The 17,500-nt window shown below is 34.0% G+C and overlaps 2 protein-coding genes and 1 non-coding gene across 4 annotated transcripts; 2 read left to right on the top strand and 1 right to left on the bottom strand.

Moving 5' to 3' along the window:
* The first annotated feature begins 399 nt into the window (after window positions 1–399).
* Window positions 400–7,074, top strand: LOC111988703 (uncharacterized). Of its 2 annotated transcripts, XM_024020493.2 has the most exons (11): window positions 402–859; window positions 1,131–1,215; window positions 1,909–2,105; window positions 3,498–3,580; window positions 4,523–4,568; window positions 4,677–4,733; window positions 5,051–5,105; window positions 5,183–5,283; window positions 5,419–5,482; window positions 5,576–5,709; window positions 6,402–7,074. In XM_024020493.2, exons 1-11 carry the CDS (start codon window positions 779–781, stop codon window positions 6,573–6,575), a joined length of 1,077 nt encoding a protein of 358 aa, XP_023876261.2. In that variant the 5' UTR covers window positions 402–778; the 3' UTR covers window positions 6,576–7,074. The 2 variants fall into 2 exon arrangements, with proteins under 2 accessions (XP_023876262.2, XP_023876261.2); XM_024020494.2 differs by lacking the exon at window positions 4,677–4,733 and having other exon boundaries at window positions 400–859.
* Window positions 7,075–9,640: 2,566 nt separating this feature from the next.
* On the bottom strand, window positions 9,641–13,195 carry LOC111988658 (THO complex subunit 4A). The gene is made up of 5 exons (XM_024020440.2): window positions 12,893–13,195; window positions 12,625–12,753; window positions 11,350–11,418; window positions 11,083–11,264; window positions 9,641–10,044 (listed from the first exon to the last, which is right to left on the bottom strand). Exons 1-5 carry the CDS (start codon window positions 13,055–13,057, stop codon window positions 9,873–9,875), a joined length of 717 nt encoding a protein of 238 aa, XP_023876208.1. The 5' UTR covers window positions 13,058–13,195; the 3' UTR covers window positions 9,641–9,872.
* A 79-nt stretch (window positions 13,196–13,274) lies between these two features.
* On the top strand, window positions 13,275–13,348 carry TRNAV-AAC (transfer RNA valine (anticodon AAC)). The gene has a single exon. It is a non-coding gene; the product is annotated as a tRNA-Val (tRNA).
* Window positions 13,349–17,500: the final 4,152 nt, after the last annotated feature.

Genomic DNA, 17,500 nt, shown 5'->3' with positions numbered 1-17,500 from the left:
CAATGGGAAGTACCATTTAAACAATAAAATTCTTGATATAGATTAATAATATTAATTAAAGATTAATAACCACAATATTTATTTTAAAAATGCCCAAACACACACTTAGAGTTTCCATTTGAGCTTTTAGGTTCATTATTCTATGATAAGTCTTTATCATTGACAAAAATTCATGAATACTTTAACTTAAAGTCTTAGGTTCATTGTTTTGCAATAAGTCTTTATTAATTAAGTTAATATAAAATTTCATGAAGACTTTATAAACCCAAATCCTATTGCATTTTTAAAAAAGAAAAAAAAAAGTCATTTATTAATCTAAGATGTAACTTTTTTGGGGTATACATCTAAGAGAGGATTAGAATGACTTATTCAAATTTATTTAATGAAACAAATCTTGTAAAAATTTTAATTTGTTAGATTAAATTGAAGTTTCTAAGGCAAATAAATTGAAATTTACTATGTGAGTAACGTGAACTCAATCTATTAATTAAGATTCGAATATAGGTAAGAAACAGTGAGAATTAGAATCACGCAATTATGTTGTCGGTGAAGTACAAACCTACAGAAGAAACTGCAAAAACTTCGTAACCAGATTTCATTTCATTTCATTTGCTCTCTATCTGTGTGTCCGAAACTCTCTCTTTTCTTCTCCTCTGACTCTGCTCCTACTATTTTAATCCGTGATTCTAAGGCCGTGTTTGGATCGCAATTAGGGTTAGGGTTTGAGTTTGAGTTTCTGTCAAATGCTATTATTGTTCTTGCTGGATTTTCCATCAGAATGCCAAGAAGTCCCACTACGCCTCGGAGCTCTGCTTATCTCAGTGCTCTCTCCCAAGAAATTGAGAAGAAACTCCAGCGGGTTCGCTTTTCTTAAACTTTTCCTTTTCTTTTCCGTTTGGTTGCTGAGAAAATGTTAGGAAAGTAAGAAGGATAATTGAAATATTGAACTGTCTTTTTATTTATTTACTTAATATCTGTGTTGCATTAATAGTCCTTTTTTTTTTTTGCTTGCTTGTGAGAGATTGAAATCAATGCAATTTTTGCCTTTGAAAGCAAAAAAAAAGGCAAATGGTAGCTATATGTATCCGATATTTGAAAGAGAGTGTTTATGTTTGCTTAATTTGTCACAGGCACTAGCTTCTCGTTCACAGAGACCTAACTTGTTGCAAGAGTTGTTTGCTGACATTGCTTTAGAGGTTGATGAGAGAGCAAGAGGTGAGTCAAGGTTGTGCTTTAGAGGTCGATCACATATTGACATTGCTTTAGAGTTGTTTGTAGACAACAATAGCTGAAATTTTGGGGTCGGATATGGACTCTGAACAGATCAATTAGGGTCAGCCACATGTATTTGTTTCTCCATTCTATTATGTGACTCATACTTTGAGTTGTTTGTTAGACAATGAAGAAAAAACCATTGAAAAATGTATTTGCACTTTGGCTCAAGTGGCAAGGAGTAGGGTGAGTTAGAGTAGGTTACTATGTTCAAATCCAGTTAAGTTGGTAAAAAAGAAATTGTATTGATTGGTAGCAATGGAAAATCGTAGTAATAGTAGTATGATTTTACATTCTACTGACCAATACAATTTTTATTTGAATTTATACTACTAGTTTGTTTAAGATTGAAATATTAAATTGAGTTGAAGTTAGTTATATGGTAACTTATATTTAAGTTGGGTAAAAATGAATTGTGTCTAAAGGATAATATCTTCATACTACTTGTTTGTGGATATTAGATTAGAGATTAATTTAGTTAATGTATGTTGTAACTAACCAAAATTGAATCTTATAATTTTATCTAAATTTATGTTGACAATGCTAGGTGTTACAAACTACTATTGTGTATAAGGTTCTCTCTCTTTTTATTTTTTTATTTTAATATATATTTTTAATAACTGAAATTGAAAACAGATATAATCTGCAACAGAGAAGAAGATGCAATTTCTCCTGCAGAGGATGGTATCCATGGCCCATTATGCTTTTTTGATGTACTAGCTGATTATTATGTTCAGCAGCCTGAGAGTGGACAGCCTATCCTTGATTTAATTGTCACGCTATGGAGCCAATCATTTGCATGCCACATTTTTACACTTCTGTTCCACAAATGGGTATGTTAGATTGCATTTAATGTGTTTTTTTGTGAATAGATCCTGATTGTATTTTGTTGTTACCTCTATTGATTGATATTTGTTGTTCCCCTCTCATGGATTTGGCTAAAGTAAGTTTAAGGAAGCTTATTTTGTAAAAGAAAGAAAAACAAGGGCTGAATGGTAACTTTTGGCCAAAGAAATTAACAAATAAATTTCAATTTCTGGTGTCAAGGGAGCTTTTACAGTTTCAACTTTCATTTGACTGTCAAAGAGGGAGAGGTTACTTACTAGCTGCAGAAAGAACATCTGCTGCTAAGAACAAAACTGATTCTTCTAGTAGAGGACCTCCACTTACATAAAGATTATTATGTTAAATTTATTCCCGCAGACTGCTGATTCTTAGGCCCTATCCTTTATTTTCCATTCAATTGTTTTCCTACGTTCCTATTCTATCTCCCCTTACTTTTCCCACTTGATCTGCCCTGCATGTACTTGGGGAATTTCTGGATTTAGAATGGTTTATTGGTTGTTGGCTATAGCCCTGTGGAGGCATGAGGCATGAATTTGGGGCATATTCAATATTTTTAAATATGCAAATATATTCTCAAAATGGTGTGCTTCTTTTTGACCTGTAGTAGCACCACTGCGATTGGTGGTTTTTTTTTTATTTTTATTTTTAATATATATATATATATATATATTTTTATCTATAAATTAAAAAAAAAAAAAAAACTTCTCAAATTGCGTCCATCCTGAATTCTACAAATTTCAGTATTAGTCTTGTATCATAAATTTGGAAATGTTATTCTTAATAATATTCTTAAAACATGGAAACCATGTCTGGCGCGTGTTGAGATTCCCAGACATTCTTGATTGATGTTTTAAGACTTGTGAGTTTAGATCAATCCTGGTTGCAATAGACTATTTTGTTTTGCAGAAGTTTTGGGAGTGCTTGTTTCTTTTTCTTTCTTAACCTCCAACCCCCTGGCAAAAAAATAAAATAAAAATAAAAATAAATAACATTTATGTTACCTTATCCCTATTATATGTTTAAAGCTTGGGTTCTTTATTTTTAAGGGCATAGGCTTTATTATCGTTAGAAATATTTAATGGTCCTATTGTTTTCTGTTGACTTATAATGGGATCTTATTGTCTAGTTATTATTGAACTCTTAGTGTGCCATTCAGGTTAAGGTATGTGCCGTAAGGCTTTGAGATTGATGCAAGAATTCACACTTGATGGTTTGCTCGTGTGAGTAGCCCTGTGGAGCTTAATTACGATGTTCTGTTATATATGAACCCAAACAAATCTGATTAAGTTATTGAAGGCTTAGGATGATTACTTATCTATTTCTTTACACTGATGTTCCTATGATGTTGAGCAGTGCACATGTCTGTGTTTCTTTTACAGCTATTTGAAGTTCAACTTGACAATTCTGAAGTCCTCCTCCGTTACTCATCTGCTCTTGTTCAAGGTGCTACAAATGTTTTCTGGTATGAATATTAGTTAATATGAGTGAATTATAATGGTTGATATTATCAAGCTGGTTACAGATGACTTTTGGAGTTACAATGCAGATTTTGGAATTTCTATTTTATGCTGAGTGTTTGTTTAGGTCATGCTTTTGGAAACATTTACCATTAAAATTTAGTTTCACACTGTCCTTTGTGCTCTAGTTGACTTCCGAGGTTTCAGAGCGAAAGATAGTTTTGATGTTGTCATCTAGTTCAAATTTCTATTTTTGCTTTTTCTCTTCTATCTCTTTATAGGAATGAGTTTTCTTGACAGTAACACCAGAATGTAAAATGTATTATTTAATAGAGCATTTTTTTTTTTTTCTGGGAATTATTAATGGAGCTTTATCTTATTATTATATTTTTAGATGCTTTGGAAGACAGTATGCTTGCTTGTACGGTTCCTTTCCAAGATCAAGCATTTTTTCCCCCATATTACTGTTTCTGCATATTCATAATGTTTTGTAGTGAAACATGATATTTGATGTAATGTTCATCATTGCCTGTCACCATGTGCTCTCTAAGCCCTCTCCTGCCCTGATGACAATATCCCTTGAAATACAGAAGGATAACAGTAAATTTATCACAGTGCTGTAACCATTTTAGTAGTTATCAATAGTTTATTTCATATGGTCATAAATGGCGTATAAGATTCATTCTGTGTGTGATTTTCATCACAGTTGAGATTTGGGGTTCCAACAAATGGATTGGAACCTTGCATGGTGACCACAAAAGTTTTGTATTTGATTTTCATTGCAGTTGTTGTTATGTTGTTAGTCAGGTTTCTTCTTCTTTTCAAGTAATCATATTTTGACAGTATTCATCATTCTTGACAGTATTCTTTCTATAGGCTCTCACTGTTTCTGATTAATGATAAGTATGATTTTAACATGTTGCAATGACCATTGTGGTTATTTTCAGGATTGATATCCAAACAAATACTCGGCGTTTTCAATCCCTCTTCCATGTAAGAGTTTTTTCAAGGATGAAATATTAATTCCAACATCTATTGGTTGAACAATGTCATAATTTTCTTTTCCTTTTTCCACCCTTAATTCTTGGCCCTTGAACTCAGTACCTTCTTGAAGAAGTTGTGTTGGAGCCAACTCGGTTAAATAAGATTCCCATGCAGGTCAGTCATTGGCAACGTCCTCCTATATCTTCATGCTGATCTGCCCCACAATTTTTGTGTGGTTGCACTTTTATGCATAATCAAACAGATTTGCCAATGAATTTTTGCTCAAATGGTACTTCACCCTCCCATAAGAATGGGTGGAGGCTGAAGTCAGTATTTTTTTTTTTTTTTATAAAATAAAAAATGTATGCGTGTGTACTTACCAATAAAAGAAAGTTTAATCAGACATACAAGACAGACAGTGAAACCATTGTCCAATTATTATCTGTAGTGGGTGTTTTCCTTAATGTTGCAAATTCTTCATCTAATCTCAGGCCCAGAGGGATCTGTATCTTTTGCTCTCAAGATTCATAATCTTCTATAATTCAGGTAGGCTTTACAATACAGCAAATTCTCTCTTTAACAAAATAGTGCATATTTCCTCATTATAATTCTGATATATGCAGTCGTCAAGCTTGAAAGCTTCTTAAAGCACTTTCCAGTTTTTCCAAATGCTTTCTTGGTTGGCGGTCCTGCTGACTTTTTCGTCATTGAACTTGCAGATCAGGTAAAGCTGATCAACCATCTTAACAGCATATATCGTTTTGTGACTATCTCTTTAACTATTGTATTTTAGGAAAAGAAAAAAACATTGTGCATGTGTTATTATCATTTTAATAGTGTTTTATTCTTCTGCTATCAGCTTCAAAAGTTAAAGGTGGAACCAGTACTACTACATTACCTTTTCCACATTAAAGCTCTCCAGGGTATTTTTTCAGCCATCTATGAGGTCTTAAATGTTTTGTATTCGACTTTTTTTGGCTGTTTTTCTCATCAATGTGGTTGATTTATTTTTGCAGGCATGGAACTAAGAATGACCACAAGTACAAGGTTAAAGACTTGTTTGTACAGCTTCACATCTCCTGGTGGTCCAATGTATCCAACAAGAGCTGTTCGTCATGCTGCCTGGAGTGCATTAGATTTTCTTTTTCCTGTGAGTATACTTTTCAAACTCAATTTGCTCAATGGTTTGATAACTTCAAAATTGCAAAGTTATTAATGAAGTTGTCATACTGGAATCAAGCTCTGAATGAGATATTATTTTCATTTAGTACTATGTAAATCTTTTTGTCATTCAAAATAATATACTTTTTTAAGGTGATGAGTGTATTTAAAGAGTGTTAGGTTTTGGTTCAATATTTATAGGATTCAGAGATGCTTTTAGGTTTGCTCAAAAGAACCAAGGGTGGATGACTAATGTCAGTTTCAGCAAACTAAGGGAAGCTTTCAAGGTGCCCTAAGAGTCTTCCACCATATGTGGCAGCTGCATGTACACAATATTTTTCGCTTATGCTGTTTTACTGAATCTGAATGAACTACCCTGTTAACTTCTGCTTCTAGGGCTTGCTGCCATAGGTCTAGGCATGCTAATTTTTAGGTAAAGAAGTCATCTTCATGAGGGGAATTACCAACAATAAGTTACAAAAGTAGAATATATCCATCTGCGTTTAATTACATTTTGGCAAGAGTATCATTTAGGCAGATGATTGAGACCAAGTTGTTTTGTTAGAGTTTAGTCCCATGCTTAACAAAGTCAGTCAGCACAATTCACCATTTTTCCCCTTCATAACTTTCTAATTTGCCTCGAGGATTGTTCTGACATAACATTAAAATGCTGTGGTACAGGTTGGGCAATACCCTCGGCATCTTATAAGCCTGTTCTTCAGATTGTTATATCCATGGTATTGGCCCTCTTCTTGTTGGAACTTCATTCTCTCTTGTATAAAGGCAGTACTGTATTCTCTGTTAAGGTTGGTATTTTCTAGTTGGGAGAAGCTGAAAAGGCCAAAAGAATACTAAATGACCGCCAGAGTCTCTGAGACCCAGCTCGTGTAAAGTCAAAACTGAAAATCCACTTAAAAGGTTAAAAATGTGCAGCATCTCAAATTTATAGTGTGTGCGCCTTTTGTTTTGCGTACAGCCTCATATTTTACTAGAGGTATCCATCATTCTAGTGTTTCATGTTAAAATACTTTGTGCACAGAACCATCAGCTGGTTTCTTCGTTTCAGCATCAACTAGAATCCATCATACCAGTGTTTTTTTTTTTTTTTTTTTTTTTGGGGGGGGGGGGGGTGTGTGTGGGGGAGTATCAGGGATCATTTTTTTATGCTTTGCACCACATCTAATTTCTCCCCTGTCAAATATAAATGTGTAAATTACAATTTATGCCCTTAGTTTGACCTTACCCCGATTTAGTATTGTAAAGTTTAAATTGCTACATTTTTAAATCTCGAAAGTTTGGATCAAAATGAAACATTGGGGTAGTAAATGAATATGATTAGAGTGCTTGTTTGTCATGGGTAAAAAATATTATGGGTTTTCCATCTGGGGAAGCTGACATTTCTCCCACTTGAATTTGTAGTTCACCTCTTTTCCACTTGGAAGAGTAATTTTTGGATGGTGAATTCAGTTGTGTAAATTGTGTAATGTTAGTGCAAAAACCAGACGATTTTGAGGGCGTGAGAGTGAATTCTATTTTCTTTGATTTTCTCAGTTCCTTGGCAGCTAAACAGGGAATTGGTAGCAATGAGGGAAAAATATCTCGCACGGATTTTGTTAAAAAAATTCATCAAACGGATATCATTTTGTTCATATTTAGGACACATTACATGCGATATTTGTAGCCGGTTACCTTCCCATGTGTGACAGACTATGCAGTACCAGCAAGCAAATCATTAACACATTAACAGGAACATGTTAAGAAGGCTTCATTTCCCGCAACGAAAATTCTACGACCGCATAAAACACAGCTTTTGCCACACCATGTGGCAGACTAGAAAAAAGTAAAGGGTCCTAGTTGTGACAGTGCTACAAATTGGCCTCATTGCTTTGTAAAAACTGACGGGGTACCCTTTCCCTATTTTAATTGTTCCTCGAACATATGAGCATATTTATGGCAGTATTTATTGAGTTGAAATTTAAGCCTACTTATATACAAAAAGAGAGACGTTTACAAAAAGTTATGAATTTGGTGTTTAAACCTTGGCCTCCGCGTTGGTTGATAACAATTTGAGCAACGAAAACAAACTTGGAACCATCCTCGTTTAAGACACTTGTGTTAACATAATATAATAACCAAACAGAATTATCTAATAATTAGACTGAAAGTCAAAAGAAGCATTTCTGGCATTGCCTATTCTTTTTTTGGATTTCAGTTTGGAATACCGACAAGCTCATAATGCAGATGCAGCGTCAGTCATTTCAGGGCACTACCACGTAGAATGTAGCTCTAAACATGATCCTGCAGCTACTAGAATGGTAATCACATTGCAAACACTGAAATCAGTCAGAAGCAGAGCAAAAGCTAAGCAGGTTCTTGCTCTCATGCGAGTCTGTTAGCATCAACCACTAAAGCATTTCGGAGCCTGCCTCGGCCAGGCACATATATAGAAGTCACTCTATTCCCATAAAAGAAGCCAATAGATTGGCCAACGAAACAAGACATGAATCATTCGATGGACTAACATCCAGTGACTGATCAGAGTTTACTCCTCAACCAAGACAGCATTACTAAAACCCATACCACCTTTCACCATCAAGCGGCAAAATATGGAAGAGTGTTGGCATTGAAAATGCTGCAGTGTGGGTATTTTAATACCTAATGATTTACAAGCCTGCAACAAATCTTGACCCCTGATGTCAGTGTGAATGGAGTATATACTTAAAAACTGCTTATTTTCACAAGAATCCTGGCATTGTCACCTTCAATAATGAAGAGACATACAAAACTCCTTCCACAGACAAAACCTTGGGCTAATGCATGATTCTGAATATCAATGTGTGAATGAAGTGTGTACTTTGAAACGGCTTATTTTCAGAAGAATCCAAACATTGTCACCTTCAACCATGAAGACACGCACAAAACTCATTCCACAGACTTAGGCTAGTGCTTGATTCAGAATATCAATGTGTGAATGGAGTATATGCTTAATCACAAGAATCCAAGCATTGTCACCTTCAACAATCAAGGCACATATAAAGATCTCCCAAAAAAAAAGCCTTAGGCTAGGGCATGATTCTGAACATCAATGAAACTTGCTCCAACTTGCTCCTGTAATCCTTAAATGTGACCTGGGCTCCATGTTTAATCTGTACATATGTCAAACTCGTTCTGTGTTGACACCCATGTTTCCCACCAATAGTGTGTTAAGTTGAACAGGGGAACTAGTGACGTTACCTCTCCCAACCCCACAATGGAGCTTATTCTCAAAAACTGTTGATTTTCACAAGAATCCAGGCATATACAAAACTCCTTCCACAGACAAAAGCCTGAAAGTGGCGCATGATTCTGAACATCAATGTAACTCAAATCTGTAATCCTTACTACTAGACCCAGGTTGCAAGTTTGATCCTACAGATGTCAACCTTGTTACATGTACCCATGTCTCCCCACCAAAACTGCATCAAGTTGAACTGAAGCAACAAGATTCCACATGATACTATGATAGATTAATGATCCACACTAATAAACACAGGGAACTAACAACTTTCCCTGGGCAGAATATAAAAAAGACGTAATTCAACCAAACTAAAAAGCCCAACCAATAAAATCAACTGCATCATACCAACTCGGGACAAAACTTTAGCAGTTATAAGAGTGCAGAGACAAGGAAAATCATAAAGAGAGCTACCTCAATTGAAGTCTCCCAGGTTTTACGATGCAGTCGCAACCAAAAGACATTGTAGCAGTGGGTGATTCAGCAAGGCTCAATTCTCCCACAATGCAGCCAAAGTTTACTTTGCATATGGAGTAACCAGAGAGAAAATAGTTCCAGCTTCCAAACTCCAACTTGTTGAAGGAAACAGGAAGACTAAAGAAGCTAATGACACCAAAAGTAAGGGTACAGATTACATACTGACAGCTGTCCATTAACCCACATAATTTATACCAAATCAAAGGGACAATCGAGAATAAAAGACCAAACTCCTTATAACAAAGATTCTAACAGTTCTCTCTAGGGGTAGTTTTTCCTCTTTTGTCTAGGTAGTAGCATTTTGGTAAAGTTACACAAAATAGTTGAGGTTGTTGCATCACCAAACAGCAAACGGCCACAGAACATTGTAATAGCCAAACAATAAAAAAAGATAAACGCCTTCAATTATTCTGCTTTGCTTCCTCATGATACTTCTCCAAATCAGCATCAAGATCTTCTTGAGATACTTTTTCACCACGGCCTCTTCCCCGTCCACGTCCACGACCCCTTCTAAAACCACGGCCATTACTGCCGCCACGTGGCCTTCCTAGTGCACCACCCCTCCCTTGTCCACTGCTCATTAACCACATTGAACATGTTAATCAGGACTGCCATATCATTACCATCAGCAGGACATATGATATAAAAATTCTACAAGAAGTAACATAAATGAAGACATCCAGAATGCGAAAAGAAAAAAGGTATCCAGATTCAGTGAGTGGATTAAGATCACAAAAGGAGCATAGCATAGGCTTAATTCTTGTCCATCTTCCACAAAAATCTACCAAGTCCAAGGTAAGAGACTCCATCCACATGTGGACCATAGGTAACAGTTGCAGCATCACTCATGCAATCATACCATCAGATTATAATTCTAAAAAAAGGTTTATTTAAGCTCTAGATGCATTTTAGGTATTAATAGTATTTTTAGTGTAAGCTCTCAAACTCACATATGCCACAAAAATTGTCCTGTAATTGGTTTACAGTTAATTCTACATAAAACCATTGCAATAAACAAAAAACTACCTCTTAATTTTCACATATTTCCCAACAAGGTAGTACATAAGCAAAATGCATGCTCCTACTACACTGAAATGCATGTACACCAACAGCAGATTCTAAATCATGGACATTTAAAAAAAAAATTCATAACCGTCTCCCACTAAATTGACAGCCAAATATTCCTACTTTCAGTTTAAGAAGCTATGAGTAGAATATAATTATTCAAAAACATAAAATATATATATATATATATATTTTATGCATAAAATATAACATAAAGAGTACATGGTATGCATAAAATATATATAAAATATATATATATATATATGCATACTATGTACTCTTTATGCTAAAGAGATCATTAGAGCAAAGACAACTGTGTTTTGAATTCTAACAAAAATGCATTTCAAGCATACCATCAGGAGATGAGAATAATTTATAATGATAATGAATAAGCAGATGGGTCATGCCAAATAAAGCAAACAAGACAAAAAAACTTGACATCATATAGGCCATCCCAAGCAAAGCAGACGAGACAAAAACCTGACAACACAAGAACCAATATGCAAAAGAACATTAGCAGAGAGTTATTTGTTAGATCGTGCATACCCTCTGGGAATCCCATTTAAATTTCCAACATTGCCATTAGCTGCTGGAGCTACAGTAGGTGTCGCAATGTTTGTACCCACAATCTCTATCTTCATTGGTTTCCCATCAAGCTGGACGTTGTTGTACCTCTTGACAGCAGCCACAGCATCTCCTCGTCTGGAGAAGACTACTTCGGCCGTTCCCTAAGAAAAAAGTTTTCATATAAACTACAGCGGAGCAGAAAGAATTCATCAGAAGGACCTAATCATGCCAAAATTGACAAGATACCTTTGATCTCCCACTCCTGTCATAATGGATTGTATAACGTTTCAGGTCACCAACTTCCGAAAACAGTTCCTGCACATAGTTCAAACAAGTTTTAGAAAAAAGAAAAAACAAACAACAAACTTTTTTTTGAATTAATTTTCTCAAAGAAAGGCCATGAAATGTATTAGATCACGAGAAAAGAAAGATTCACAGAGATATTTTTGCACATTGAGATGATTTATTTTTTGTGAATATAATGTAATTGATATGGGGAAGAATCTTATCAATGTAAATAACCTCCTAGGGAGAAATGCATATGCTTCAAGATGCCTTTCAATTGTGAAAACCAAACAACCAAATGTAATTCCCACTTCTGAGCATCTCAAATAAATATATAGAAGAGGGAAGAAAGTCGTTGCAATCATGATAAAAGAACATGCAAACATTCAATGGCAGATTCATAAAGCCTATACAACAGAATCAGCATAAGATAGATACCAATTCATTAAAAAAAAAAAAAAAAATAGACAAACACAGGCATATAAAAAGATGGACAAACAAGGTAATCTCTCCGTTCGGTAAATACCTTAAAAGAAATATATCTAAGTGTAATTACTCATCAATCATTGCCAACAAAAACCCACTTAAAAGAAGTATTTTTAAACATGAACCCAAATAAAGAAGAGAAACAAACTTTTATGAAGACCATACAAATATAATTTGGTATTTTTACCACATCCTTGCAAGCAAAACTACGCTAAAAACAGTCAACCTAACATGTATGGGGTTGTAATAATGCATATAACCAAAACCGAAAACCATCGGATACTCCGACCCCCAACTTTCAAAGATAACAACAAATAACAATATTCGAAACTAGTTACCAAATCTTAAAACAACTAAACAAACTGTCAAACAACAACCAATAAAAGTTTTTAAATACGCAATTCAGATTAATTTCCAGATAAACCAAAACACAAACACACGCGCTTAAATCACTGTTCTTTTTTTTTTTTTACATTAATTAATACTTAAAAACATACGCACAAACACAGTTTCAAGGAGCAAACTTTAGAACCAAATAACAATATTTGAAGGTGGTTTCGGAAAGTAGTACCTAAAAAATCTTACAGCTAAACAAACTGTAAAAACACAACCAACAACTGAATTACACAACGTAATTCAAATTAATCACAAGATAAGCCAAAACACACAAAATATACACGCATAAAACAGTGATAACAGTTTCAGGGAGCAAACTCAAGCGCTAAAAAGAGGAAATGAAGTGAAAATTACCTTAATGTCCTCGTTGGAAACACCGTAATCAAGGTTGGAGATGTAGAGCTTGGTACCGGTCTCAATAGCAGAGGCTCGCCCCAAATTCTCTTCCATAAACAAATCGTGCTGCCACGTCGACTCTGGAGCCTATAATTAAACCCAAACAAGCACAAAAAAAATTAACTTTGAGATCAAACTTGTAGCAAAGTTATTTAAAAATCAAAACTTTATAGAGAGACAGACAGACAGACAGATCGGAGGACTGTTTTTTTTGTTTTGTTTATACCTTAGGAGTAGAATAGGGACCCGTGCGGTTGGCGGAGCGGTTGGACAAGCGGCGAGCGGGTCCGGGTCCGGAGGAGGGTCGGGCGCGGCCTCGGTTGGAGGATCCGGAAGATTGCTTGTTGGTCTTGATGATGTCGTCTAAGGCCATATCTAAAGCGGTAGTCATGTTTGTGGAGAGAGAGAGAGATTCAGATCTGAGAGATTTGGATGAGAATCAAAGAAGAGTCGAATGACGATTTGGGGATTAGATAGATAGGGAGGGACGCACGCAGACAGAGAAGGAAGCTTCTTCACGCGGTTTTATCACTATGTACTACTTTAGGTCTTTGCCCTATCATTACACTTTGCTGTCTTATCAAATATTCTAGATATTTTAGCAACGAGGTGTCGTGGTGTAGTTGGTTATCACGTCAGTCTAACACACTGAAGGTCTCCGGTTCGAACCCGGGCGACGCCATTTCATTTCTTTCTTTCTTTTTTTTTTTAATTATCATTTCTTGGTTTTTGGTGGAGGCTCTCTAAAAATTGCATTTTTAAGATTATTATATAGAGAGAAAAATAATTGATAATATAATGATCAATAAAGGAATGATAAAATGTTTCACTAACAAAAATTTGTAAGCCTTAAATAAATATGTAAGTATCCTTAACATCATTCAACATCACTTGTTATTCTTCTCCCAAGAAACAAGTTTGGTATCATGAATTAATGGACTTGACCTTGCAAAGCAATTAATTGAGTCGAGTATCAAGTTTAATGATATATTGAGTCAAGTATCAAAAAGAAATCTTGAGCTTGAAATCAAAGAGCAGTGGAGCTTGCAATCAAAGAGTAGTGGAATCTCATCTGTTTTGAAAGAGATGCCAAGGCCTGTTTTGTCCCTCTATCATCCCCTGACTTCCCCCTTGATTGGACTATTAATACCATCATCAATGATATCTGCAATCTTGTTCGTTTTTTTTTTCTTGTTGCAATTTCGTTTGGGTCAGGAGAAGTTGTAATGCAACAACTCATGCTACTGTCAAATTTGCTTTACTTTCCAGTTATTTTTTGTGTTTTAATAAGAGTAATCGTCCTAAGGTCATCGAGTCTTGTATGTAAAAAAGATTACCCCATTTGTTATGTTTCTTAAGTTTCAATATCATTGCAAATTATCAACAATATATATATATATATATATATCAAGTTTAATGATTTATTGAATCATCAATTTGAATAGGTTGTTTATTTGAAATTTTTGATTGGTACGCATTCAATGAAAATAGTATTATACTAGTCAATAACTTATGTAACACATGGAAAAGTTTAACATAAATTTTTTTTTTTTTGGGTCTAGATATAAAATTTGATCATTATATTAGTTATTAATATAATTTTTGTTTGTTACAATAACTTAGATGGTTATACTTGGGCCTTATGGAATGCTCAAAACAAGTAAATCAAATCGAGGAAAGCAGTTCAGCCCAACTGTAGTGTGGACCAGCGTACTCGGGTTTCTAGGGATCGACTTGTGAAGTTCAATTTTGTCCAGCTTCCCTAACAAACCTGGCCTCTTAAGCCTCAAGTTTCATGGAAACCACCAACTTCGGAGTTTTATAAGATTAATTTTGATGGCGCTCTATTATAGGGGGAGAAGTGTGCGTTTGGGTGTGGTGTTTGTGTTTTGCGTTTGGTCAGTTTTGCGTGTTTTTTTTTTTTTTTGGTTTTCAAGAGTTTAAGGTGTAGTGCGGCTACTGTTCAATGAACAGTAGCCGCATTATTTGACTTTCAGCCAGTAAACAGTGCACCGAGCACTGTTTACAAGTCCCACAATTCTCAATTTTTATCAACTTTTTCATTAAAAATGGGTCCTACGATATTATTCACACATTTAAATATTATTTTGCTACAGTATTTTCAGTTTTCAACTGTATCCAAACAGACCCTTAAGTCCGGCGTTGGAGTGGTCATCTGTAACTCCCAAGGTCTAGTCATTGCTTCACTATCCCAACAATTTTTGCAAAGCTTCCAGGCCGTGGAGATTGAGGCCATTGTTGCTAGTTGTGCTCTTGAGTTTGGTTTAGAAATTGAGATTGCTCAAGCTATATTGGAAGGTGGCTCGATGGTGATTATGAATGCTCTAGAGGATGATGAGTTGTCTTTAGCTACCTTGCTCTTTTGATTCAAGATGCCAAGGTATTCTCTTGGTCTTTTACTCAATTACTATACTCTCATATTAGGAGAGAATGTAATAATCTTGCTCATAATTTGGCTAGGTATTCTATTAATGTCTTGGATTATGCTGTGTGAATAGAGAATATTCCACTATTTTTTCATTCTGTTCTTTAGGCGGATATAGCTGGTTTTTTTTAATAAAGTCTTTAGTATTTTTTCTCCAAAAAAAAAAAAAAATCGAGGAAAATGGTGATTACACCTTTTAAACCACAAAGTTCTTTTTTAATGAGTTTATCCCTACAAATCTTCAAAAAGTTACTTGGGAGTACGAGCGATTATGGTTCGTGCAAACGAGGAGTTCACTGAAGAAAGTACACATAGTTAGATTCCAAAAGTTTTGACAATGTTGTAGTAGGAAGGCAAGCAAGGCATTTACAAATGTAACAATAGTGAGTTTAGTTGTATAAAGGTTTTGTAAGTAAATTGTTGTAATTGCTCTTTTGTAGTGGATATTATATGTCGGATCTCAAGAGTGGATTTTCCATTGAACAATTTTTTCATTGGTTTTCTACTTCATTTTATCAAATTGGTGTGTATTTTTATTTATTGATATTTCATTATTGTTATTGACTTAATCGTCTTAGTTTTGGTATTTGATAATTGATATTAGCGTATAACTTATAAGTTTGTGTGTTGATTAATAAATAAATTGTGTAATTGAACAATTAATTCAGTTATTCCACTAAATAAATATTTAAGGTCAAATAAAAATTTTCAATTAGTATCAAAGTATTGAGAGGACATTGGGGTCCAAAACAGTTACTTATTTACAAATTTCAAGTTTGTAGTGTTAAAAGTTTTGTGGTTAAGTGACATTATTTGGTCTCTCCTAAAAGGGGAACTTAACTTCAAAATTTCCCTCCATTTGTTTTAAGTGATGAAAAAAAATACCAAACACATCTACAGTAACATTAGTTCACATTATAAAGTACAACAATAGATTTTGTTATAAAAAAAAATAGAATATATATAAAATAAGACTTTTATGTTGGAAAACATAGTTTTGCATCTCATACAACATTAGTAGCGGAAATTAATGGATCTACTTCATTTATGTGAGATAACATGGAAAATCTAAATTTTAGAAACAAAGAATAGAAAAACGTACCTTGATGTAGTGAAATTCAAAACAAAAGAAGATTGAACTTGAGAAGACTTTCAATCTTCACTCCAATTTCATATATGTCTAAGGTGTATAGTCTCTCAATCAGTTTTGAACAATTTTTTTTTTTTTTCGTAGAAAAAACTTGTGTTCTATTTCAAAAACTATTTTCTTTTGTTTCACTTGTACATACTAATAAGTAATAACTACTTTAGCAATTATTTTATTTGATAACTCTTATTAAATAATTAACTGATTATCTAATTTGGTTGACCTTTTGGATCAGTCCAATTGGACTATAATGTGTGGCTTGGGATGGACTAAAGGGACAAATAAACCTTCAGCTCTAATGGGCTTTAGGTTTATCTGTCAACTCTTAACAAGCTTAACAAGCCTAAAGTTACCACTAATTATATTTCATATCACTATATAAATATAATTGCACTCTAAGCTTTATTAATAAAATTAAATCCCAAGACTTTATTATCTAAACAATTAACATATTCATGAAAATATTCATAGTAATACAAAGAAATAATATATAACTGTCACTTTGAAAATTACTATCTCTTGATCCTTGAGTATCCGGTTTAATCTTTTAAATTCATATATTTATTAAATCAAATTTCATAAAATATAAACTTTAATAACTCTTTATTAAAGTGGTTAGGGCTAACACTCTTAATAACCAAACCCATTAAACTTATCTTAAGAGAATATTTTATATCTTTATAAAGAGACTATGAATTCTATCTTAAAAATATGTGTTCCCTCAACACTACGTATAATTGCCCGACATATCGAGGTTTTGACTGTTAGATTAAATCTCACTCCTGATATATCAAAGTAACCTACATTTCATGATCGATTGAGTTCACTATCCTCTCTAGATTGAGAGTTTATGTAGATGAAAGTCATGAAATTTATTAATAAAATAATTAATTTCACAGTAGTTCAGTTCAATTTCATCTTTAACTAAGAACTAAGATTTTGAGTTTACAAAGAACTTGTAATTTATATATTCTGTGACTAAATCACATAAATAACATATAATATATCTCAAGGACTTTATGACAATGTTCAAATATTTATGTTACCATTATTTTAGATAATAAAACAACTTTATTATTTATAACATTATGTCATTCATAGTTTCATACAATAGGATTTTAAGACACCAATCCTAAGTTCTAACACTTTATTCATTCAACATCTATGGCAACACTAATTGACATGATCTTTGTTCATCCCATGAAAAGGGAAACTCCACATCTTTTTAAAGTTGGCATGAT

This window comes from Quercus suber, unplaced genomic scaffold (assembly GCF_002906115.3).
Source record: "Quercus suber isolate HL8 unplaced genomic scaffold, Cork oak 2.0 scaffold_129, whole genome shotgun sequence".
Lineage (NCBI taxonomy): Eukaryota > Viridiplantae > Streptophyta > Magnoliopsida > Fagales > Fagaceae > Quercus > Quercus suber.
This window is presented reverse-complemented; position numbering and strand designations above follow the sequence as displayed.